This window comes from Emydura macquarii, unplaced genomic scaffold (genome assembly GCF_026122565.2).
Source record: "Emydura macquarii macquarii isolate MOO-44397 ecotype Brisbane River unplaced genomic scaffold, CSIRO-AGI_Emac_v2 contig_1146, whole genome shotgun sequence".
NCBI lineage: Eukaryota > Metazoa > Chordata > Testudines > Chelidae > Emydura > Emydura macquarii.
Window position 1 is genome coordinate 16630277 of NW_027131283.1, and position 20514 is coordinate 16650790.

At 39.6% G+C, this 20514-nt stretch overlaps 1 protein-coding gene across 10 annotated transcripts in view; it reads right to left on the minus strand.

Moving 5' to 3' along the window:
- TRDN (triadin) overlaps positions 1 to 20514 on the minus strand; it is a 301086-nt gene that overhangs the window by 166953 nt on the left and 113619 nt on the right. For 9 of the 10 annotated variants that reach the window (XM_067546684.1, XM_067546692.1, XM_067546686.1 and 6 more), the window contains 5 exons: positions 19290 to 19349; positions 14981 to 15037; positions 10574 to 10633; positions 6511 to 6705; positions 1638 to 1697 (listed from right to left, as the gene is read on the minus strand). In XM_067546684.1, coding sequence (XP_067402785.1) covers positions 1638 to 1697; positions 6511 to 6705; positions 10574 to 10633; positions 14981 to 15037; positions 19290 to 19349 — 432 coding nt within the window. The remainder of the gene's footprint in view (positions 1 to 1637; positions 1698 to 6510; positions 6706 to 10573; positions 10634 to 14980; positions 15038 to 19289; positions 19350 to 20514) is intronic. The other variant, XM_067546689.1, reaches the window with a different exon arrangement.

Genomic DNA, 20514 nt, shown 5'->3' on the forward strand with positions numbered 1-20514 from the left:
CAGTCTCTCTCTCCTCTCCTGTCCCCCGACCCCTAACCCTTCCAACTTCCTGGCTGTTGGGAAGATCAAGACAAATTTACTTCAACAACCCTGGTTTCTTTACAGCACAACCCTACTTTGCCTCAGGGGTGTGTTAAAGAACGTGGGGAACACGCGTTTGAAAGATGCTCCGTTTGGAGAGCAGGCAAAGCAAAAGGAGCTGCAATCATCCTTAAAAATGCCAAGAGATCCATAAGTGAGATCCTGAAGAGCCCCATGAAGCTTTCTTAACATTTGACTTATTACAGCTGTGTGAAACTTCCATATAAAAACCAGAAACCAGGTGAAACTCATCTGGTTTGGGGTTTTATTTTTAAAGTGAAACATAGTAAAGGGCCTCTGAAAGGATGATCAAGTTTTGCTAACCTTTTTGTCATTCTGATCGCCATGCCAGACAACACCCCTCCACTTGGATCTGCTTTCCCTCACAGGACCTTGGCCAATATAACATTTTCCTGTCTTTCAATGGGAACGACCTCTCTTTCCAACTAGCCCTCTCCCCTATCTTCATTTTTTTTGGGGGGGGGTGACGGGGAAAGAGGTATGGGGGAAAACAAAACAGACCCTCTCCCCATTTCTCCAAAATCCTATGATCTTTGCATGGAAGTGAGCAGCCTACTTCTCTCTCCCTAGTCTGAGGTAGGGCAACCTAGACATATTTCTCCAATTCTGCTGCTGCCCCTTCACTGCCAGTTGCCTCTTTCCGGGGCAGTTCAGCCCCAGAAGGAAAACACCTGTGCTAGGAAGATTCCAGAGGATAAATAAGAAAACAACCTAGACAATGCATAAAGCACTAACTGATAAATCTAAGTCTAAAATGGATGTGTAACCTCTTGAGCAAATAACTAGTTATACAAAGTTTGACTGAATTCGTATCCTGGGATATTCAAACTTTGACAGTTCCCATAAAAACTTCAGTGAATTTTGTTTCATTGTGTCCTCTCTCTGAGATTATGTCCTCTCTGAAATAGTGCCACTTCTATTGTACATTTGGCACTAGGATTCTAGGGAAAAGTATCAGTTAAATAAGATTCAGACAGTTGAACTGACTTAATGCCATGGGACGAACTCAGTTCTCAGTCATCAACAGTGATTCACACTTCTTGTTTTGCTAAGAAATGAGTGTGTACTAGAAGAAATGAGTGTGTGTGGGGCAGAGGGAAGATAAAGCAAAAAAAGTGATAGATCATCTAAGAGATTTCATACATTAAAAGTGATGAAGGTTTTTAATTTAGTTTCAGTTTCTGTTAAAAGTAAGTATCTTGGGGTTATTGTTAAAATATTCCTCCATTCTCCTGAACCTTTCTTTGCACAAAGGGATTATGGTAGATTTTAGCATTTTCAATAGTTTTCCATTGACTTCATTTTTAAATTACCCTTAATTTTAATTCATGCAATTGCAGAAAAAGAAAATTAAAAGCTCTAATAGTACAGCCATTAGTTCTTATGCTTTATTTAAAAAAATCTATTTGCACACTCTGTTGCAACTTTGCAGTCTTTGAAAAATACAAAACACACTTTAGTGCATAAAGAAGCAAAACTTCTCAGAAAAAAAAACAAAGGCTAGTAGAAAAGAGTTCAACAATGTATGAAAGTACCTGTATAAAAATCCCCTTGCGCAAACATGTCAATCACATAGCGACAGAACGCATATTGATCTAACAGAGCAGAAAGGAAAAGAGCAATGAGGAAAGTAAGTTTAAAGGCCTTTTTTCAATGCAGTAGTGAAGACAAAGCTTAGCAGTGAGCTATTTTGGCTATTTTTGTTATGTTTTCTCTGGGTATTTTTTTTCCAGCCTTAAAGTAATATTCTCACTCTCTCTCAAACACACACATACCACCCTTAAGTGTCTTATTTCAGCCCATCAGGCCAACGACTTCAAAATTAGAGCTGGAACTCGGTCATTAACTTCTCACTCTGTGTTCAGGTATTGAAGCACAGCTAGGGATGAAATTCACCTGCATAAAGTTTGAGTAGTCAGGTTCTAAGTGGGATAGGTTAGGGAAGTGGAATTCACCACTAACACCAGCAGCACATTCCTCCCCGCCCTCCCCAATGCTGCTATTCCTGCCTTTGAACTGGAACGGCAGTCACTGTCTCCCAGTGCTGGTTGCATGAGGTACTGAGGCTAAATGGATTTCTGTGAATCTGGTCCTTCTCTGACCTAGCACTAGTTCACTCCCAGCCCACCCACAAAGTGACCTACACTGGGTACATGCAGGGAGCATGCAAGGTGTACACTGGCACTCCTGCACTGCTGCTTAGCCTCCGGACCCTAAACGTCACTCCTATGCATGACATAAGCAATAAAGAGCGACTTGCATTGGTCCTCTGCACTAGAGGTGAACTTCACCCAAAATGCATAAAATCAAATCACCCACTGTTTGGCAATATATAGCATAGGCCCAACAAGGTCAACTGAGGATCAGGTTTCAACTTTAGGGCCCAGTCCTGCAAACACTACCAAGTTTAGGGCTTATGTTCTGTTGAAGTCAATGAGACTGCTCACAGTGGTAAAGTAACTGTAGGACCAGACTCTTAGTTCTAAATTTCCTCACTTCAGTGGATTTAAGGCAGAACCTTTGTATCATGTCAATTTCAATTTTTGAACATGGCTTAGTGAGTCATTTAAATTTTTTATTCACTGGTTACTTTTAAACAGAAGAATCCAAAGTTCTCTCTCAAAGGCATTTATGAATGTTCAGTCCACCTGTACACTGAATAGCTGGTTTTGCCACTAGACACGATGGCTTCCTTCAACCCCATAATATTCCATTTTAAATTTTTCCCATTCAATAACATTTTATAACACAATATTTTGATCACATGATTTTAGGGACTTTTGAAAGTCCAATGAGAGAGAGAGAGAGAGAGAGAGAAAGATTGTGTTTACTCAATGGAATTATTAACAGGGCCCTATGTACTCTGCAATTCAGCAGCTGTGGAAGTTGCCACCGAGTCATGCTCCAGATCCTTTTTTTTTTTTTAAATGAAGGCTAAGATGCTCTGGGTATCTGACATTAGGTTTCTAAGGGTATAGCTGCACCACAGATGAAGGGGTGATTGCTGTGCAGGATGGCATACCCACGTTAGCCTTAATCTAGCTCATGTGGGTAACAGTGGGAGTGAGGATGTGGTGACATGGGCTTTAGTGAGGGTTAGCCATCTCAGTATGAACCCACCAGGGACATACTGTGTGTGCTGGCCTGTGCCAGGTTCACTGGTATTTTCTTGCTGCCTGCGCTAGCTAGATTAAAACAATCACACCTTCCTTCGTGGTGTAGAAGCCTAAAAAGTGATCAAGAAATGCTGAGCACCAACTGATTTCATCTTTAGGCACCCATTGTTAAAAAAAACTTGGTCAAAGATTCTAACATTTGAAGTGGTGAAGAAAACCTTTCAGTTGTGGACTGAGTGCAAACTGATTGCAGGGATGTCTGCCTGAGTCTGCAGTTAGCTAGAAATAGGAGCTCTAATGGAAAGGAAAACTGGCCCATTATCTCAAAGGAATGTTCATTTTGAAAGCTAATGATGACAATTTAAATGTCAACATTGTTTACTCATTGATCATTTTAGGGCTTATATCCAGTTAGCATACTTCAACAATCCCAGACCGCCTTTCAACCCTTCCTAAGTGACAAAAAAAAATCCCATTTATCCCCTACTCACCTACCAAAGTGAGCAGCTTTGACAACTTTTGTGATGTAATTACGTGTTTTTTTTAAAAAAAATTATGTAGGCTATTGAAAATTAAAAATATAGTGCCAACATTAATTCAATTATAAAATTACATAAGAGAAATTATACGGTGCTGATGGCATTATTCATTTTCATATTTAGTTCACCATAACCTCAATATTTAATTTATCTGCATCTGCTGCAGGATTTGCCTCCACCGCAGTGGAGTGCTGCAGAACTCAGTCCCTTGCTGTAGAGTTCAGGCCAAGCTTGACATGGAGTACAGAGATATTTGACTGTAAACCGTTCTTGTGAAGATTTTAAGGTCTATCGTATCAAATCTCTACAGGACTTAAAAAAAACCCATTTATCTGGTGAATCCAAATGTGCCTGGAAGAACTATTTCCTTAATTATTCTAAATATGAATTTATAAGATAGAATTTTGATTGGAAAGACTAAAAATTCATTCTGATTGGGTGCAGTCTCTCATGCAATAAATAGTTAGGAACTTTATGGTGCTTGGCTGACACCCCTATGCATTGTCTGTGCACTACAATAAAAATATTCTCTGAAAAAAATAAAAGCACACGTGTAAGAAAAATGAGTCCTCTCAAAGGGTGTATCCAAAATCCACTGAAGGGTTACCATTGACTCCAATGGCTTTGAGATCAAGGCCTAACAGCATTAGCCCATTATTGACTAGAAGCCTGCAACATTTCGTTTATATGAAAGGAGACCATTTTTAAATCTTAGGAATGCAAATAGGGATCTGAACTGATTAGTTTCTATTCCATTTATGTTACTGTCATTTTAAACAGTCAAAAAGATTTTTTTTAATTGCTCCTGGGTAGAGCTATTTTATGCTAAATTTCAGCCCCCGGCAATTTTTTTGAGTTACTTACTTCATGAAAATAATGATTTGTAATAGAAATACAATCATAATATTGAATTACAGTTGCACGAATAATACCACTGTTGTATATGAAACGGTAAAATGATCATGTTCCCATTTTGTCAATGGGAATTTTTTGTCAATGATATCAATGCAAGAAACATGCCCTTAGGATTTCAAATAAAGATGCAATATTCCAGTTGATTCTTGATACTTCAGGGCTAAAGATTCATTTTAAGTGAAGGTTTCCTATTGAAACATGGATTTACTTCAGGGTTTCCATCTTGTAACACCATCACACTGGAGGTGAATTGACTTGGAAACATCTGATATTCTCCTGTGTTCTTAGCTATATTGCAGTCACTTTGAATCTGAACCAATTTCTTAGAGCCTGATCCTGAAAAAAGTGTTGAGTGCATCCAGCAATGTGCTGATCTCCTAACACAGAGAACAGGAGCCGATGAGACTGACACCTTGCAGGAAGGGCAGAGCACCTTGCTGGATCATCCCATTCTGGTCAAAGCAACTAGGGTGCAGAAAACTGTTTCAATCTCCTACTGTTCCATTATGCTTTAAAGGTTCCAGTGTTTCATGTGACAACTAAAGTTAGCTGGAATGTAAACAAATGTAAAAAATACTAATTCAACACATAAGCGATGTCAGGAAAGCAGCCATGTTTTCCCTAGGCCTCCAATTATTTTCAGATTTCTAAAAATGTATATTTTAGGTAAAATAGCACCACCCTTCTGAGGGGTGCATGATTATGGCTCAGAAATTTTAGGTGGATCTGTGCCTAGGCAGTATCCCACTGACTTCAGAGGGCTTTGCACAGGCACAAGGTAATGTCCATATATATCAGATTGTAGGATCAAGCAGCTCTGCCTCATGATGTACCTCTGCCTCCAGTTCTATCATAATAAACCCCAGCCTGTAGCGTGGCTGGATTACAGACGGCCAGATTCTGCCAACCTTATTCAAATTGAGAGGTACCTTACTCCGTAAGTAGCCACAGTGTAATCAAGGTATAACTCAGTGTGAACAGAAAGTGGCAGAATCCAGTGTGACTGTTGCAGAGATGTCTTTGTAGTGAACACCCACAGTTGTTAGGCACACATATATTTCTATTTTTATTTAACCTAATTTATTTGCTTCCTCCTATGAGAATGACATTTCTTTCAATTTCAGTTGAAATCTGGAAACCAATCATGTGTCAGGACTGCATCAAGTCACATCAAGTATTGCCATGTCATTGTGTTATACAAAGCATGGCAGAGTCTCATGTAGCCCGATGTAATACAAATCATATATTCCATTCTATCAACTATCATTTTTGTTATTGTTAAGCAGAAAATATGCACAATCGTAGAAGCAAAATATACTTCCTGAAAGGTCACTGTGTAACTCATATTTAACCAAATTAATGTCACTATTCATTCAACATGTCACATTACCTTTTTTAAAAAAATCATTAAAACTCAGGACTATCAGTAAAAGGGCAATATATAAAATGCTTTTTTTTTTTTTTTTTTTTTAAATCTACCTGAAGTTAGAGTCAAGGTTAAAGATCTGAAAATCTTATTATTCAAATCTTCTGCTTCAAAACATTCAGTAACTGTGAATGTTATCTTGTTGTCTCAATGAAACATTTAAATGCAAAATGAATCTTTAGCTATGTCAGTAACATTTTTCATGCTGGCGGCTTAGATTAAGCACCTTTTTTTTCTGTTGTTTTGTTTCCAATTAGGTATCTGAGACCCAATGGGAATTTACAGATACTACTATTTTCTTTTCCATGTGTTGAGTTTGGCTTTGATCTCTGCCAGCTTTAATTTTACTGTCTCTGCTTCTTTCCCACTACTATTTTAGGATCTTCAGCTGTTTCCTCCTGATTTTGTTTACCTTTCTTTTCTGATTTTGTTTCGGCCTTCACTGCTTTCTCCTCCTTCACTTTCGGTTTGGCCTTTATTAGTCCAACTTCCTCTACTTTTGTTTCTGTCTGCTTGCTTTTTATGGCTGCCTTTGATTCTGTTTTTCCATCTTTTACTTCCTTTTTAACTTTTTCTTCAATTTTGGTGCTCTTCACTTTCTTCTCTTCTGCATGTAATAAAGAAATATGTCAAGAAAATTATTTCCTGAATAAATAACACCAAGCACTTTTTAATTCAGATGATCATAGTTTATTATTTCTGTAGTGCTAACAATGTATATTGCAAAAAAAAGTTACAGGTGGTCCCTGCCCTGAACAGCTTGCAGTCTAATCAAGATGGACACAGAGAACAAGACACAATGGGAAGCCCAAAGGGACAAAGGCATATAAATCACTCTGAACAAAAGAGTGGATAACATATTCAACAGTTCTATTCCTTTTCTAAAATGTATTAATGATATATGTAGTGACTTTCATTATGAGGAAATGTTCTTGCTATAGAACAGGGTTGGGAGTCAAGTGATTGGTCCCTGGTGAAGCTATGAGCTTCTTCTGTTACAATGCAACTCAAAGCCACTTTCTGCCTCAGCTACCCCATCTGTAAATTGGAGATAATGACACTGCTCTCCCTTACTGGTGTATTACAAGGCTTTGTTCATTAATGTTTTTAAAGTGCTTTCAGATCATCAGATTCAAGGCACTACACAAGAGAAATGTAATGTTTTCACTGTATCGGGTAGTACTTAGAGCTGGGCAGTAAATGGCTTTCCCATCTCATAAGAGTTTTTGAGATATTGAACACGTATTCCATTCTGAGCTGGAACAAAAAGACAAAAATCTTGAAAAATTTAAAGAACTGAAAATCTGAAAAAAAATTCAAGATCAGGTTAATCGAAACATTTCATTTTGATAATTTTGAGATTCTTCATTTTGATTGACGTTCTTCAACTTTTACATTTTTTTTTTACTATGAATTAGTTGACATTTCAACATGAAATGTCATTTTTTCAACTTTTTTCCAAAATCAACCTTTTCCCACAGAAAGTCTCATATCGATGAAACAGCATTTTCTGAAAACATTTCAACCAAATAATGAACTAACTCTCACAGCACTTGCCTGGTTGGGAATTAGAAAATTCTTCTTCTTTTAAATATATGTAAAAGAGGGCACACAAAATTATTAAAGATCCTATCAATCACCCACTGAAGTCAATGGAGAAATTCCCGTTAACTTCAGTGGAGCTGGATCAGGCCCTACATGACTTGCCCAAAGTCAGAGTAGCCAGTGAGTGAGAGTCAGGAACATAACATAGGAGTCCTGAATCTTAGTTCACTGTACTGATCACTAGGCACATTGGCCCTGACTCAGCCCTAAAAATGGAGTAACGTCATGGTGAATCAGATCCACTGGATCCAAGCCTTGCAATCCAAGCATAAATGTAGCCCATCATTAACAGGAAAGGCATCTCTAAGAACTGCAGTACAGTACAATTTCTAGTTTATTTAGTTCAGGCTGGGTCACACCTACAATACATGAGCTGCAGTTTTCTACAACATCTTCTCGCAATAAAATCATTGTGATTATTAATAATATCTAGCCTGAACTGGTGAAGAACAGATTTTCAGAATCCTTTTTTACTCTTAAATGGCTCCCTCTAATTAAGAGCACACTTCTGCTAGTGACATGCAGTAACCTTGCCAACCTTATAATACCTTGAATCTGGACAGCGATCCCAAGTTTGGTAATAACGTCATCATCAATGATTTCATGTGGCAATGTCGTGACATCAGCATAGGTGATGGCACAAATTATGTATCACAGCCTCACTATCTAGCATCATCAGCTGCTATTCCCACTACAGACTATATCTGATTGGCTCCAGGCTACACATTAAAGATTGTGGAAGCTACTAAAAACACTATTCATATGTAGTCATCCAGGTGTAGATCTGATACGCAGTCTGCAGTGGGAATGTCAGGCGCTCAACACCTTACAGGATGGGGCACAAATAGGGAACATATCTAATCAAGCCATATGCAGTTATAGCCATGTCAGTTCCAGGATACTAGAGAGACAAGATGAATGAGGTATCATCTTTTATTAGACAAACTCCTGTTGGTGAGAGAGACAAGCTTTCGAGCCAGAGAGCTTTTCTTGAGGTCTGGGAAACTAATCAAGCCACAATCAGACATTTCAAGTGACATCAGCAGTGTGCACTAAATAACTTGGTTCTTCAGAGACCAAGCTCCAAATTCTGTCTATGTGCCTGTAAATTAAGTTTATGGGAGCTGAGGGCATGTGTTGGAAGGTAGAACTTAGACTTCTCCAAGTGTGCTACTTCTGTAACCCTAAAGTTTCTTTGACCTTGCATAAGAAATCTGGAAGTTGCTGCATAACTCATGTGAGGTGGTACAGCAATTCAGTGGTACAACAATTCCCACTAAAGCCTGTGAAACTAATAAAATTATTTTAACAATATGGAAACTTAAATTATTGATGCCACCAGTTATACAACAGCCAATTCCAGACTCAAAACAAAGTCAGAACAACACTAAAATTCCTGGCTGATCTTGTTAGTTACGTTTAGTGAAAATGTGCAAGAAGCGTCTGTGACACACTGTACCCCAAAGCAACAAACTGTAAACCCCTTATCCATCATTTCCACATGGTTGCAATAATTAATATTAAGCATGCTATGTAAAATATCTAATGAAAGGTCATAATCTGCTAAAACCCATTGTGCTGTCAAAGTATGCATATCACTAGTATGTATCAAGTTATAAGATTTTGCTGTTATTTCAATATGTAATAAGCCTGCTAGTAGCAGCAAAGGAGGCATGCCCACCCAGGAGGGGCTCGACAGCCATCAATCAGCAAAGGAGTTGTAAATAAAGGATTTACAATACAACTACTATTGCACAAGGCTATACAATACAGATTGCTCAACTCTATAACTCACTTCCATGGGGGGATTGAGTAACCTGGTGACTCAGCAGAGCCCACCTGGACATGCCTAGACTAAAGTCAAGTGGCCATATGGTCAGAATACATAAAAGAAGGAACAGAGGCTGCATGCATGCTTTGTTGTCCTTTCTTTCTTCCCTACCCTCCACCTCCAACTACACTGAAAGCAACAGGAACATTAAGACAGTGGACCCAGGCTTGGGAGAAACCGGTATACTGAGAATTGGAATATTCAAGTGGGGGTAAGAAAACTGTCTAATCTAGATGCTGCCTAATGTTGGAGGTTTAAAATTGGATTGCGTGTTTACCTTTATTTTCTTTGGTACCTATCTCTAATTTCTTATGCCTGCCACTTATACTCGCTTAAAGTCCAACTTTCTGTAGTTAATAAATCTGTTTTATATTCTTAACTAAAACAGTGTGTTTTTTTTAGTGAAGAGTTTGAAAAAAACCATACTCAGTTAATAAAAGTTAGTGTGTCCTCTCCACGCTGAGGGAGGGACGAACTGGGTGATAAACTTACTGATCAGACTTCTGACCAGGGGAAGACAGGGCAACTTCAGGGTACAGGGCAGGGAACTGGGGCAGACTGACTGGGGCCTTTCTTCGTGAGATTCAGGAGTGGCTCTAAGAGCATTCATGCAACCTAACTGGGCCTACGGCTTCACCTGCTGTTGGGCTGAGTGATAACATCTAGAGGGGTTTACTGCTTGTCACTAGAAAAGTAGTGTGGGAGACAATCCAATCTGCAGAGTTAAGAGGGCACAGTGGTACTCCAGTCCCAGGTGGAACCCCGGGTCCCAGGAGTCACTTACAGGTAAGCCAGCTCTCACCTTTCTCTGTGAAAGAGTAGTGCTTGGTTTTATCTTGATTATCTTAAAAAATTTCTCAAAATTCAGAAAAGAAAACTAAGTACTATCATAAAGAAGATTAATCAAATACGTTATTTCATCAAAATTGCCAGTATATTGTTTATTGTCATACACATTCTCCACTTACTCAAAATAAAGATTCAACATTTCAGCATAAACTTTAGTAAAATTAAAATGCAATAAAAAAGGAATAGTTACCTTTAGGAGGAGCTTTCTTCTCAACTTTTTCTTCTCTTTCAGGTTTGGCTTTTTGAATTACTAAAAATGAATAAAAGTATAATTCTATTCACAAAAATTGCTGTGAAAACTGAAGAAAAAGAGTTGCAAAAATATAATATCACAGGGCCATGACATGTCTCATGAACCGATGTCTGTTTCATGTATTTGCAGTTTACTTCATATTTCCCTCTGTTTAAAAAAAAGGCCCCGACTTGTATGAGTCAGTTACATACATAAAATTTTAGTTTAGTTTTAGCAACTATCAAGTGGAACCCAGAGCTGGCATTCAGTTTTAAATCACTTTTCCATGAAATTTCATTCTGGGACACAGAAGCATATCAATATTCTACTCTGATACGTCTCTCCTTCCTCTCCCTGATTACCATTAAGCCATATTTTACAGGAACAAAATGGCCCTGAAAGTTACCTTCGCTTCATTCTAGTGGCAGCTAAATAACAGCAACATTCTCTTTTAACGCATTCCACTCTGGAATGGATATTTGATGTTCTTATGGTCTGTTAGGTGTACACTTTTTAGCTGATGTGTTTAGATGGTTTGTTGCTATTACAAGTTCTTGGGCCTCTTTATCTGGGCAGAAAAGCTACCTTGAAGTCTTCTTACTTAGCCTTCAGAGGATCTCCTATGTGTAGGGGGAATTTTAAATGTTTTAGAACCACCATAGTGACTCCTATGCCACAATCTCTCCCTGCAGCTGGCATTACACTCATGGCCTTGGCATCCTCATGCCCCAATGATCCCTAGCTGCTGGAATGACCCCTTAGCACTGTTGGCAGCTGACATGACATAGAGGAAACCTCAGATAAGATAAGAATGACTGCAAAACATCTGAAGTGGGGGGATGTTGTCCGGGCTTGCCGAAGGAAGGTAGCAGTGCATTATGGGCGGGGGAGGGGAAGAAAGTTAGAAACTGCTGCAAAAAGATGAGTAGGGGTCAGCATGATGACCCTGACTTATCCCCTGGGAACATAAGGGTGTAAGGCTTAAAAGGTGCAAGCCTTGGCATTAGAAACCCTTTCTCCTCACAGCAGGGAAGTTAGCACCTCCCTCCCTTCCCTCGAGGTGTGAATATCAGGTTGAGTTAGGACCTGATGTGGGCATTGTGCTAGTTGCTCCTTTTTGAGGGACTAGGAAGGAATTTTTCCCTCACTGTCATATTGGCTTAGGTGAAGTGGGGGTTTTTTGCCTTCCCCACAATGGGTGTCAGGGAGGACCTGTCATGGTGAGGAGGAAAAGGGGTTAGGCCATATGTTGCAACTTATTTTGTAAGTGTGGGGTGAATGTTTAGTGAAGGTACTCCATAGGGAAGGGATCCAGTGACCAGATAAATGGCCTGGTAAAGGACTTAAAAAGGTGGTACTGGTTAAAAGGAATGGAACAAGGGAGGGAGGTTCCTATGGTTGGTACAGCAGGGAGCCAACCCCCCTTTTTTATAGCCCACCTTGAATCTCCTATAGGGGGGATGGTAAAGTCCAAGCCATGGGTTGGCTGGGGGACCTGGATGGAAAATGAAGGGGGATGGTGGAAGTCCTGTGTAGTTATTTGAATGAACATAAGTTTCCTGCACTATACACTTTTATCTGCCAGGTAGTCCCAAACATGTAATAATAAAGTTGTGGCCTCATTAAATCCATATCCTGTGTTTCCTGTCCTCCTTTCGGTATAGCTGGACAAGTCACTTGATACATGCTGACATAGGATAGGGGAACACACATGTATTTGACGGACAGGCAGCTCAAATTAATGAGATGTGCACTAAGCAGATCCACAGAGATTACTGATCCATAAAATCCTTCCATAGGACTTAGGCATGGTTTATACTAGAAAATTAGTTCAATTTCATTACATTGATCAGGTTGGTTTAGGATTTTTCACACCCCTAAGTCTCCATGTAGACAAAGCTAGGTTGACAGAAGAATTCTTCTGTGAATCTAGCTACCAGCTCTTGGGGAGGTGGATTACTTACGCTGACCAGAGAAATCCCTCCCATCAATATAGGTAGTGTTGTCTACACTGAAGCGCTACAGTTGAAGTGGTGTTTTAAATGTAGACAAGCTCTTGAAGAGAAATGAAATATCTCCACAGCTACTAATGCGGCCAAAGCACCAATAGTTAACCAAGCAGAAGTCTTCACCAAATATGTTGACTAGTTACAGGCACATTTAATAAACCAAAACTAGATGGATAGACAAGCAGACCATATGTTAGGGATGTCTGAACCTCATGGAGTTTGTGAGATTTTTGGGTTTTTGGGGTTGGTTTCTTTTGCATTCTCTAGACTAAATTGAGTTTGTGAATTTTTATTTTCTATGAAGACCACCTCTTGTTTATTAAAATTGAATCACCCTGAAGTAAACATATTTTTCTAGCAAAGGGAAAGTTTGTGCCAACATTGAAGATAAAAGAACCCAGGCCCGCCGACAGGAATTCTGGGCCCGAGGGCAGAACAGTCCTGTCCCTTCTGCCCATAGCTCTGCCCCTCCAACAGTCCTCCTCAGGCCCCGCCCCCTGCTCCATTCAGCCCGCTCGCCACCACATCCCTTTCCCCCCCATTGCTCGGTCACCCTCTTCTCTTCTATACTTTCCCTTCAACGAGGTAGCGAGCGACAGCTGGAGGGGCTGAGTGGCAGGGGGGAGGAGAGACATGATGAGCATTGGTTGGCGGGCGAGTGGGTGAAGAGAAGAGGGACATGCGTGGCAAGTGATGTCAGGGAGGAGGAGGGATGCGGCAAGCAGTGGCAGGGAGCAAGTGGAGGAGAAGAGGAGGGACGTATGAGGCGAGCGATGGTGGGGAGGCGGAGCGGGGACATGGCTGCGGGGAAGCCAAGGGGTGAAAGAGGCTGTGGAAGAGAGGAGGGGAGCCAAGAGCTTTCACCCTGCCGCCCCTGGCCCAGACGCCTTTTAAAATCAACAGGCCCCTGAACAAATTTCCCCCTTTGTCCCCCTTTCCCCCCTCCTCCCTCGTTGGCGGGCCTGGAAGAACCAATTTTATCCCTTCCCTCAAAGAGAAATTGGATAGTGGCTGCCTTTTATGTGTTATATTCATGTTTTCATTCACATTATTCTCTCTCTCCCCACTCCCATTTCCTTTTTCCACACCTTTCCTTAGCAGAATGTGAACCCAATCAAGTTTGATTCAAACATCCCAATCCACTGTGTTTGAACAGCTTCCAAATCAAGCAAAATTAATTCCTGAGAACTGGTTTTCACTCCAGTAGCTTACTGTTGTTAAGGCACATAACAAAGAAATGGTTCCAGATCTAATCCTAGTCTGACTAAAAATAACGAAGAGATAAAAATTAGAGACTAAGGGTATGTCTTCACTACAACGTTAACCTGGGTGATCAGCACCCACGTCTAAGTACCTGGGTTAGCTTAGCCTGGGTGCACGTGTCTGCACTGCAAAACCCTACCCACTTTACCATGTCCTCATTCATTCTGCACTCACCCTCGTTGTTTGTCCGAAGCATATCCCATGACTCTTTGGATACACTCTAGGATTCATTCCCACTTAGTTGTGTCAACTGCAGGAGAACCTGTCTATCCTTTGGGAGGAGTTCTGGGAAGGGCATTGGGAAGAAGGGCATTGGAGGACTATCAGCACTTGACTGATTTTGCCTGAGTTGTCACAGCAAAATGAGTGGGTACCAGCCAGAGTTCAGGCACAGTCTAACCTATATTACCATCCAAGTCAGGTAGCCCTGGACTAATACACCTCCAACCCCACATCAGTGGTTTTTCTGTGTGGATGGGAAGGAAGGGCAAGATATGTACATTTTATCCAAGACACATTTGCCTTGCTAGAGAGGAAAAGTACTATTTCTATCAGTGGAAAATTGCACAGATCATGTGCTGACACAAAAAGGTTGTAGCAATAAATAAAAGCAAGAAAACTAATAGCTATTTTTGGATATGAGAGAAGACGCAAAAGCAAGAGATGGTAAACACCACCTCAGAAAAAATGTCTCCACTAAATTGAAAACTGATACAAGAGAGAAAGCCTTTGTTACAGTCAAATCCCTGAATTCTGTTTTGAAGTAATGGAAAACAAGAAACACAAAGACAATACTCACAGGCTTATTATTCTATCTATACAAGAATGGTTCATGGAATCCTTGTGTTACAAAACAAGAGAACTAAGCAAGACATATATGTTGTACAAGACTTAAGACAGGAACTGCTCAAGGCCTTTAGCCAAATAGGCCTGAGAAAAGACTAATGACTAGTCTATTATCAGATAACGGATGCTGAAACAACTACACACTTTAAACAGACCTCCACACTGACCCGCTTCCCGCCCCTCCCCCTCCCCCGCCAAAAACCAAAAACCAAAACATTATATTAAATCTGAGAATAATCATAATTACCTTTTGGAGGTGCTTTTTCAGCTTTTTCCTGTTTTTCAGGTTTGTTTTTGTGAACAGCTAGAAATAAACATATAGTACTTGTTTAAAAAGACAAAGAGTTTTAAGGGGGAAAAAATGCGTCAACTGAGACCTGAATGCTGGAGCCTGACTGTGTGAAGAAGGAACTGGCTACATTCCACTACCATTGACTTCGACCCACAAGACTGTCCCTCAAATTAAAGATCTCACATTTTGTAATATTTATGGATGTAATTTCTTGGCATTCTCATTTAAATGTCTACTCAGGAGGCAAGTTAAGTTTCACTGACATTGCACGATCCTTTACAAGAGTGCACATTGAAAGCAGCCTTGGAATACAGTTCCACAGCCTCAGAGACCTCCCAGCTGAGAGTTATGCTCATTTCAATTGGAAGCAGTGTAAAGTAACAATTCTGTAGCCCAAAGGTGGGTGAGGAGAGTTGGAAATTCCAATGTAGTTCCTCTCTCCATCCGCAGCCAAAAAAATCCCTTGTGGCAGTTTTAGAGACTTTCACTTTACTGTCCAATTCACTTTATAAGGTTCTTGGGAAAAGACTGAGTTTTCTCCCAGTATTGAACATCACTGATCACACCATTGGCTTAATAAAAAATAAAAAGTAACAGCAGTAATCTAAGGAACAGGATTTATTGATATCATTGTAAGTGATACACTCGGCAGTAAATGTTTGTAGGACACAACCATTAGACTGTTAGCTCTTTAGAGAGGCACAATACAGGTCCCTTCCCTAAAGCACCAAGCACAGTTTGAAGCATAAAATAAATGAGTAGTTCTACCTCAACCAGATGTTATGGAACTGATGCAGGAAATACTGAGTGAAATTCTATGGCCCATCTTATGCAGGAGGTCAGATTAGAAGATGACCATGATGGTCTTTTCTGGCCTTAAAATCTATTACAATCTTAGATCTGTTACAATAGTAATAATAATAATAGTAAGATTGCAAACATTAAAGCTCATGCAAAGTTTAACAAATTCACAAATAGGCAAAATTGCAATCTGTGCACAATCTTACCACTGCATAGACACTTTTGCAAAAAAAAAAAAAAAAAAAAAAAAATTAGGGAAATGAACAAATTCACCCCATGACAGCATTTTGCTATTTTCAATGTGTAAACCCGCGTTAATTGAAGATAATAGTAAAGCTCTGTCTCAGGCTGACTTGTTTTTAGAGGGTGAAAAAACAAAAAGTGGGGGTGAAATAAAGAGAGTTTAGTTTTCACAAGTCATGCCAAAACCAAAGATGTGATTCTACTATATGCCAACTTCACTGCTAGTATGACTTGTTGACTGTTGCTAAGCTTTGTTTATGTGCTCAAATTATTTCAGCCAATAGCTGTTTTGTCAATAGCACATCCATCACTACTTAACCTGCAGGTTAAGACCTTTAAAAACTGCAGGTCCAGGAAAACACTGTAATCTAATTATACCGGAAGATAGATATACATTTTAATATGGGGAAAAAAAATAATCCAGGTGCACAAATATTACCTTCCCTCTCACCTCAGGCAAGTGCTTTTTTGGACTGGCAAATACAGTAATGATAGGGATTTTATCATCATAAATCATCAACATAAAGGCATGTAAGTAGCTTTTGTGCTTTAGATTTATTTTAATGGTATTTTCATAAAACAGACATATACTAGAGATAAGGTACCAATGAAGTATCTCATATGACAGGAGGCATCTGGAGAGGTCATTGAGAGCACTCAAGAGGTCAAAATGTATGCAACATGAGATTGGAGTCTGTAAACACTTATACACCATCTCTAAGGTCTCATGTCTGTTTTCATTTCCCAACCCTACCGAAATAGAACCTGCCTACATAGCACAACAGTGGTACCATGCGAATAGCTAACAGAAGTAGAAGAGGCAAGCTAACAGAATTGACAAGTTGAGCAACTGCCCTAGGAATGCAGCAATCAGGAAATTTGTTGTTTGTTTTTTGTTATTTTAGTTATGAGGTTAATTCTGAAGCCTGGAAAGAAAAACAACATTTTTATTGGCTACAAATGACAAAAACATCAAACATTTATTTACATGAATATTTACATGAACATTTACATATTATTTATTTATGTATAATTAACAAGTTTATTCTGCTCTCCCTACACTACAAAAAGAACCTGATTTTTTCCCCCTAGTGTTAGCTGTGGTAAAGTCATGAATGATGTCATCATAATTCAATTCAAGATTTCATTCTCAGTGGTTAAGACTGGCAAAGCACTGAGATGCTCCTGAGTCATGGTGGATAGGAAGACATTTTTGACCCTTGTTAGAAGAAAGAAGGAACGTTCTCTGCTACAGTTAGTGATCATAGTGACAAATACAGCCATAATGCAGTTTCCCAACATTTGGGAAACATTCTATCACATTAGAATCAGTGATAACTCGGTACAGCCAAATAGATTTGCTTTTGTCATCTTTTCCCTCGATATCTGAGAGTGAAGTGAATTCAATAAATTGAAGAAATTATTTAGTAAAATGTACTGGGAGATCATCTGACACAGATGTTTGATACCTTCACTGATTTCGGAACTTGAAATGTTAGGTGAAAAATCTGTCTGTACACTACAGGTTTTGACAATATTTTCAAAAGTCTCAATCCAATGTTGTTGATGATTCTGATGAAGGTATTAATTCTGAAGTTCTCCTTGTCACTGAATGACTGGGCAGTTGCATCGTCACATGTCTTCTGTCTTTTGCGGCATTTGGCTCACTTATACTCATGGTTAGCAATCCATGCAGCCCCCTCACACTCATCAAAACTATCTCACATTTGTTGAAGAACAGTTCCAAGACTCTTCATTAGGTTTACAGCAGTGGAAAGGTCAGTTTTAGCAGTTTGCAAGCTTAGACTGCACCTGCTGAATGGCTGAAGTATATCATTCCAGACTTCATACAAAATATCAGTTTCCAAGGTGCACATTGCATCACTCAGGATCTTCACATCTTTTCTTGCTGTTGATTTTTTCAGATTATCATCCTTGATGTTCTCTAGCACTTCAAGAATGTTGGGGTATCCCAGAACAACTGCATTCACAGCTTCAGCATTGGCACTCCACCATGTCCCTGAGAGTGATTTGGGCATTGGGCATCCTTTTGATAATGAACCTCTAAGAATCATCCAACGACTGGTTGATGCATTATGTGTCAAGAATTTTTTTCCAATAAGCATGAGTTTCCAAAAACTGGTTTTCCATTTGGGCATCAATTTTACCACTAACTTTCTTTCGGGAATGGTAGCTGTTAACTGACATGACTGGTAATGTGTGCAGTATTCTTCCAATCACTGAAGCCTTCGCAGAACATTCCCCACTTTTTAGTATCAGAAAATAGGCAGCAATAAAAACAGTACACTTTCTTAGAAGGCGAATAGATGAGCCATTCTCATATGCCAATCTGTTTGTTAGGCTTCACATATTCAAACATTGATTTGGTCAGATAACTATTCTGATTGGTGTACTCTCACTTTGTCAATGAAAAGTCAGCATCTAGAGTCTGGCAATTCTGTGGGCCCTTCTCAGTCCAATATACAATGATACCTTGAAAAGTCATGTCCCATTCACCTGGATCGTTGGAGAAATATATTTTTGTATGACAGTCAATGGGAAAATCTTCAGAGAAGTGGGGTGAGACTGCAGCTAGAGAAGTCAAAGGAGACTGCTCCTTGTCATCAAGCATAGCAGGTTCACTAGGGCTGGTATTTGCCTGGACTTCCTTACCACCAGACTTAGTAGGAGGAAAAAATGTTAGGCGAGAAGGAGTATCTTTCAACACTACATCATGTCTTTGCTGTCTTTCTTTGGCCTCCTGCAATTTCTGCCATCCTCCTTTCTTTGACATGGTTTCTATTGTCCAGTGTAGGCTTATTGTGTACAAAGTTTAGTATTGCTTGGGCTCACATACACTTACTTAGCCCACAAAGACAAAATCACAACCACCATAAATTGAATTCACAATCTTGTAGGGTTAATTTGTACAAAGCAATATCTAATGAGACCAAAAATTTCCAATGGCCCTGCCACCGTCACTCAGCTGTTACTTCAATATAGAATAGAGGGTCTAGAAATAGGAGGGCCTAAGATTATAGCCTTATTACCCTAAGGGTTAATCCGGCTCTGACTGCTTCACACTAGCTGAGGGTCAGTCCCCAAATGTTTTACACTGATTTTTCACAGGTTTAAAGGGCTATATGAAGAGCAAGGGAGTGGAGAATCAAGCCCAGTGTACCCTGAAAAGTATTGAGAGTTCATGAAGAGAAATAATTACCTATGGGTTTTTCTTTCTTTTCAGGTTTTTCTTGTCTTTCAGGTTTATCTTTGTATACCACTATGAAGAAATAAACATTTATATTTTAAAAAACAGATCTCACAAACTTAGAAATTAAAATAATTCTACCAAGATTCAATAAGAAGACACACAATCGAACAGTGACTCTGAGCTGCTAATTTATGCCATACCTGTCTGTATACTCACTATAACACACATTCTCAGAAAACTGTCCAGTGCAGGTCTCAAACTCAGAGTAAATGGATACTGTATGGCATCAAGGGCCATAGCACATCTCCTTGAACCTTCTACTGACTCTAATGACAGCCTGACTGCAAATGACTTTCTATGATTTACCAGTTCCGCTTCAGTCACATGGTAGATCCAATTTTTTCTCTGAATAACTTTTTAACTATTCCTCCCTCAAAGGGCCGGTGGGTTCTGGATGCTAGCTAAGATCAATCCTGAGTAGATGACATCAGCTTGAGGAACACACACAATGTGCGCAAAATAAGCACTGTAACATTTTGGCGTCACATGATTTTTGAAGGTGGCTGTATCTCGGAAACCCTTGCTCAGATGATCTCAGACTAGGGTCACCAACCCTACCTAGGACCCTTATGCAGCATAGTGATTTTCAATACAATCTGCACTTAGAAAAATCAGTTGTTATACAGCAACCTAGTCACAACATTCACTCTAGAGGAGCTACTGCCCCACTGTAATAAAGGTCCTTTGTCAAACAAGAGGAAACAGAAGAGTTCTGTTAGTGAATGTTAATTCCATATCTAGCTAGAAACAAAAATATGAAAGCAGGGAGTACTAAGCCTCCTGCAGCCTTCAACATCAGTGTGACAGCTGCAGAGTATGGGGGAAAGTGAACTCCTGCTCTAGTTAAATGACAAACATTTGTGTGGGAGGCTAATTATTCTCTCTGTATTTTCTATCTTTCCCCCATCTCTTCATTAGACATTTTCTTAATCTTCATCATGGACGATTATTAATAATTAGAATAGTACGTTGTGTATTCTCTGCAGATTCAAACCTTGTGAATTAAATATATTTAAAGTATATAACCATGGACAGTGAAACTCGCAGGGATCTCAGATGCACCACAGTGACACTGTGTTTGGAGTGAAGTATACTAGCAGTCCAGAATTGTTTCCATGAATTGCAATGTGAAAACAGCAGTTTTAATAACAATGAACCTGTGTTTATAAAGAGG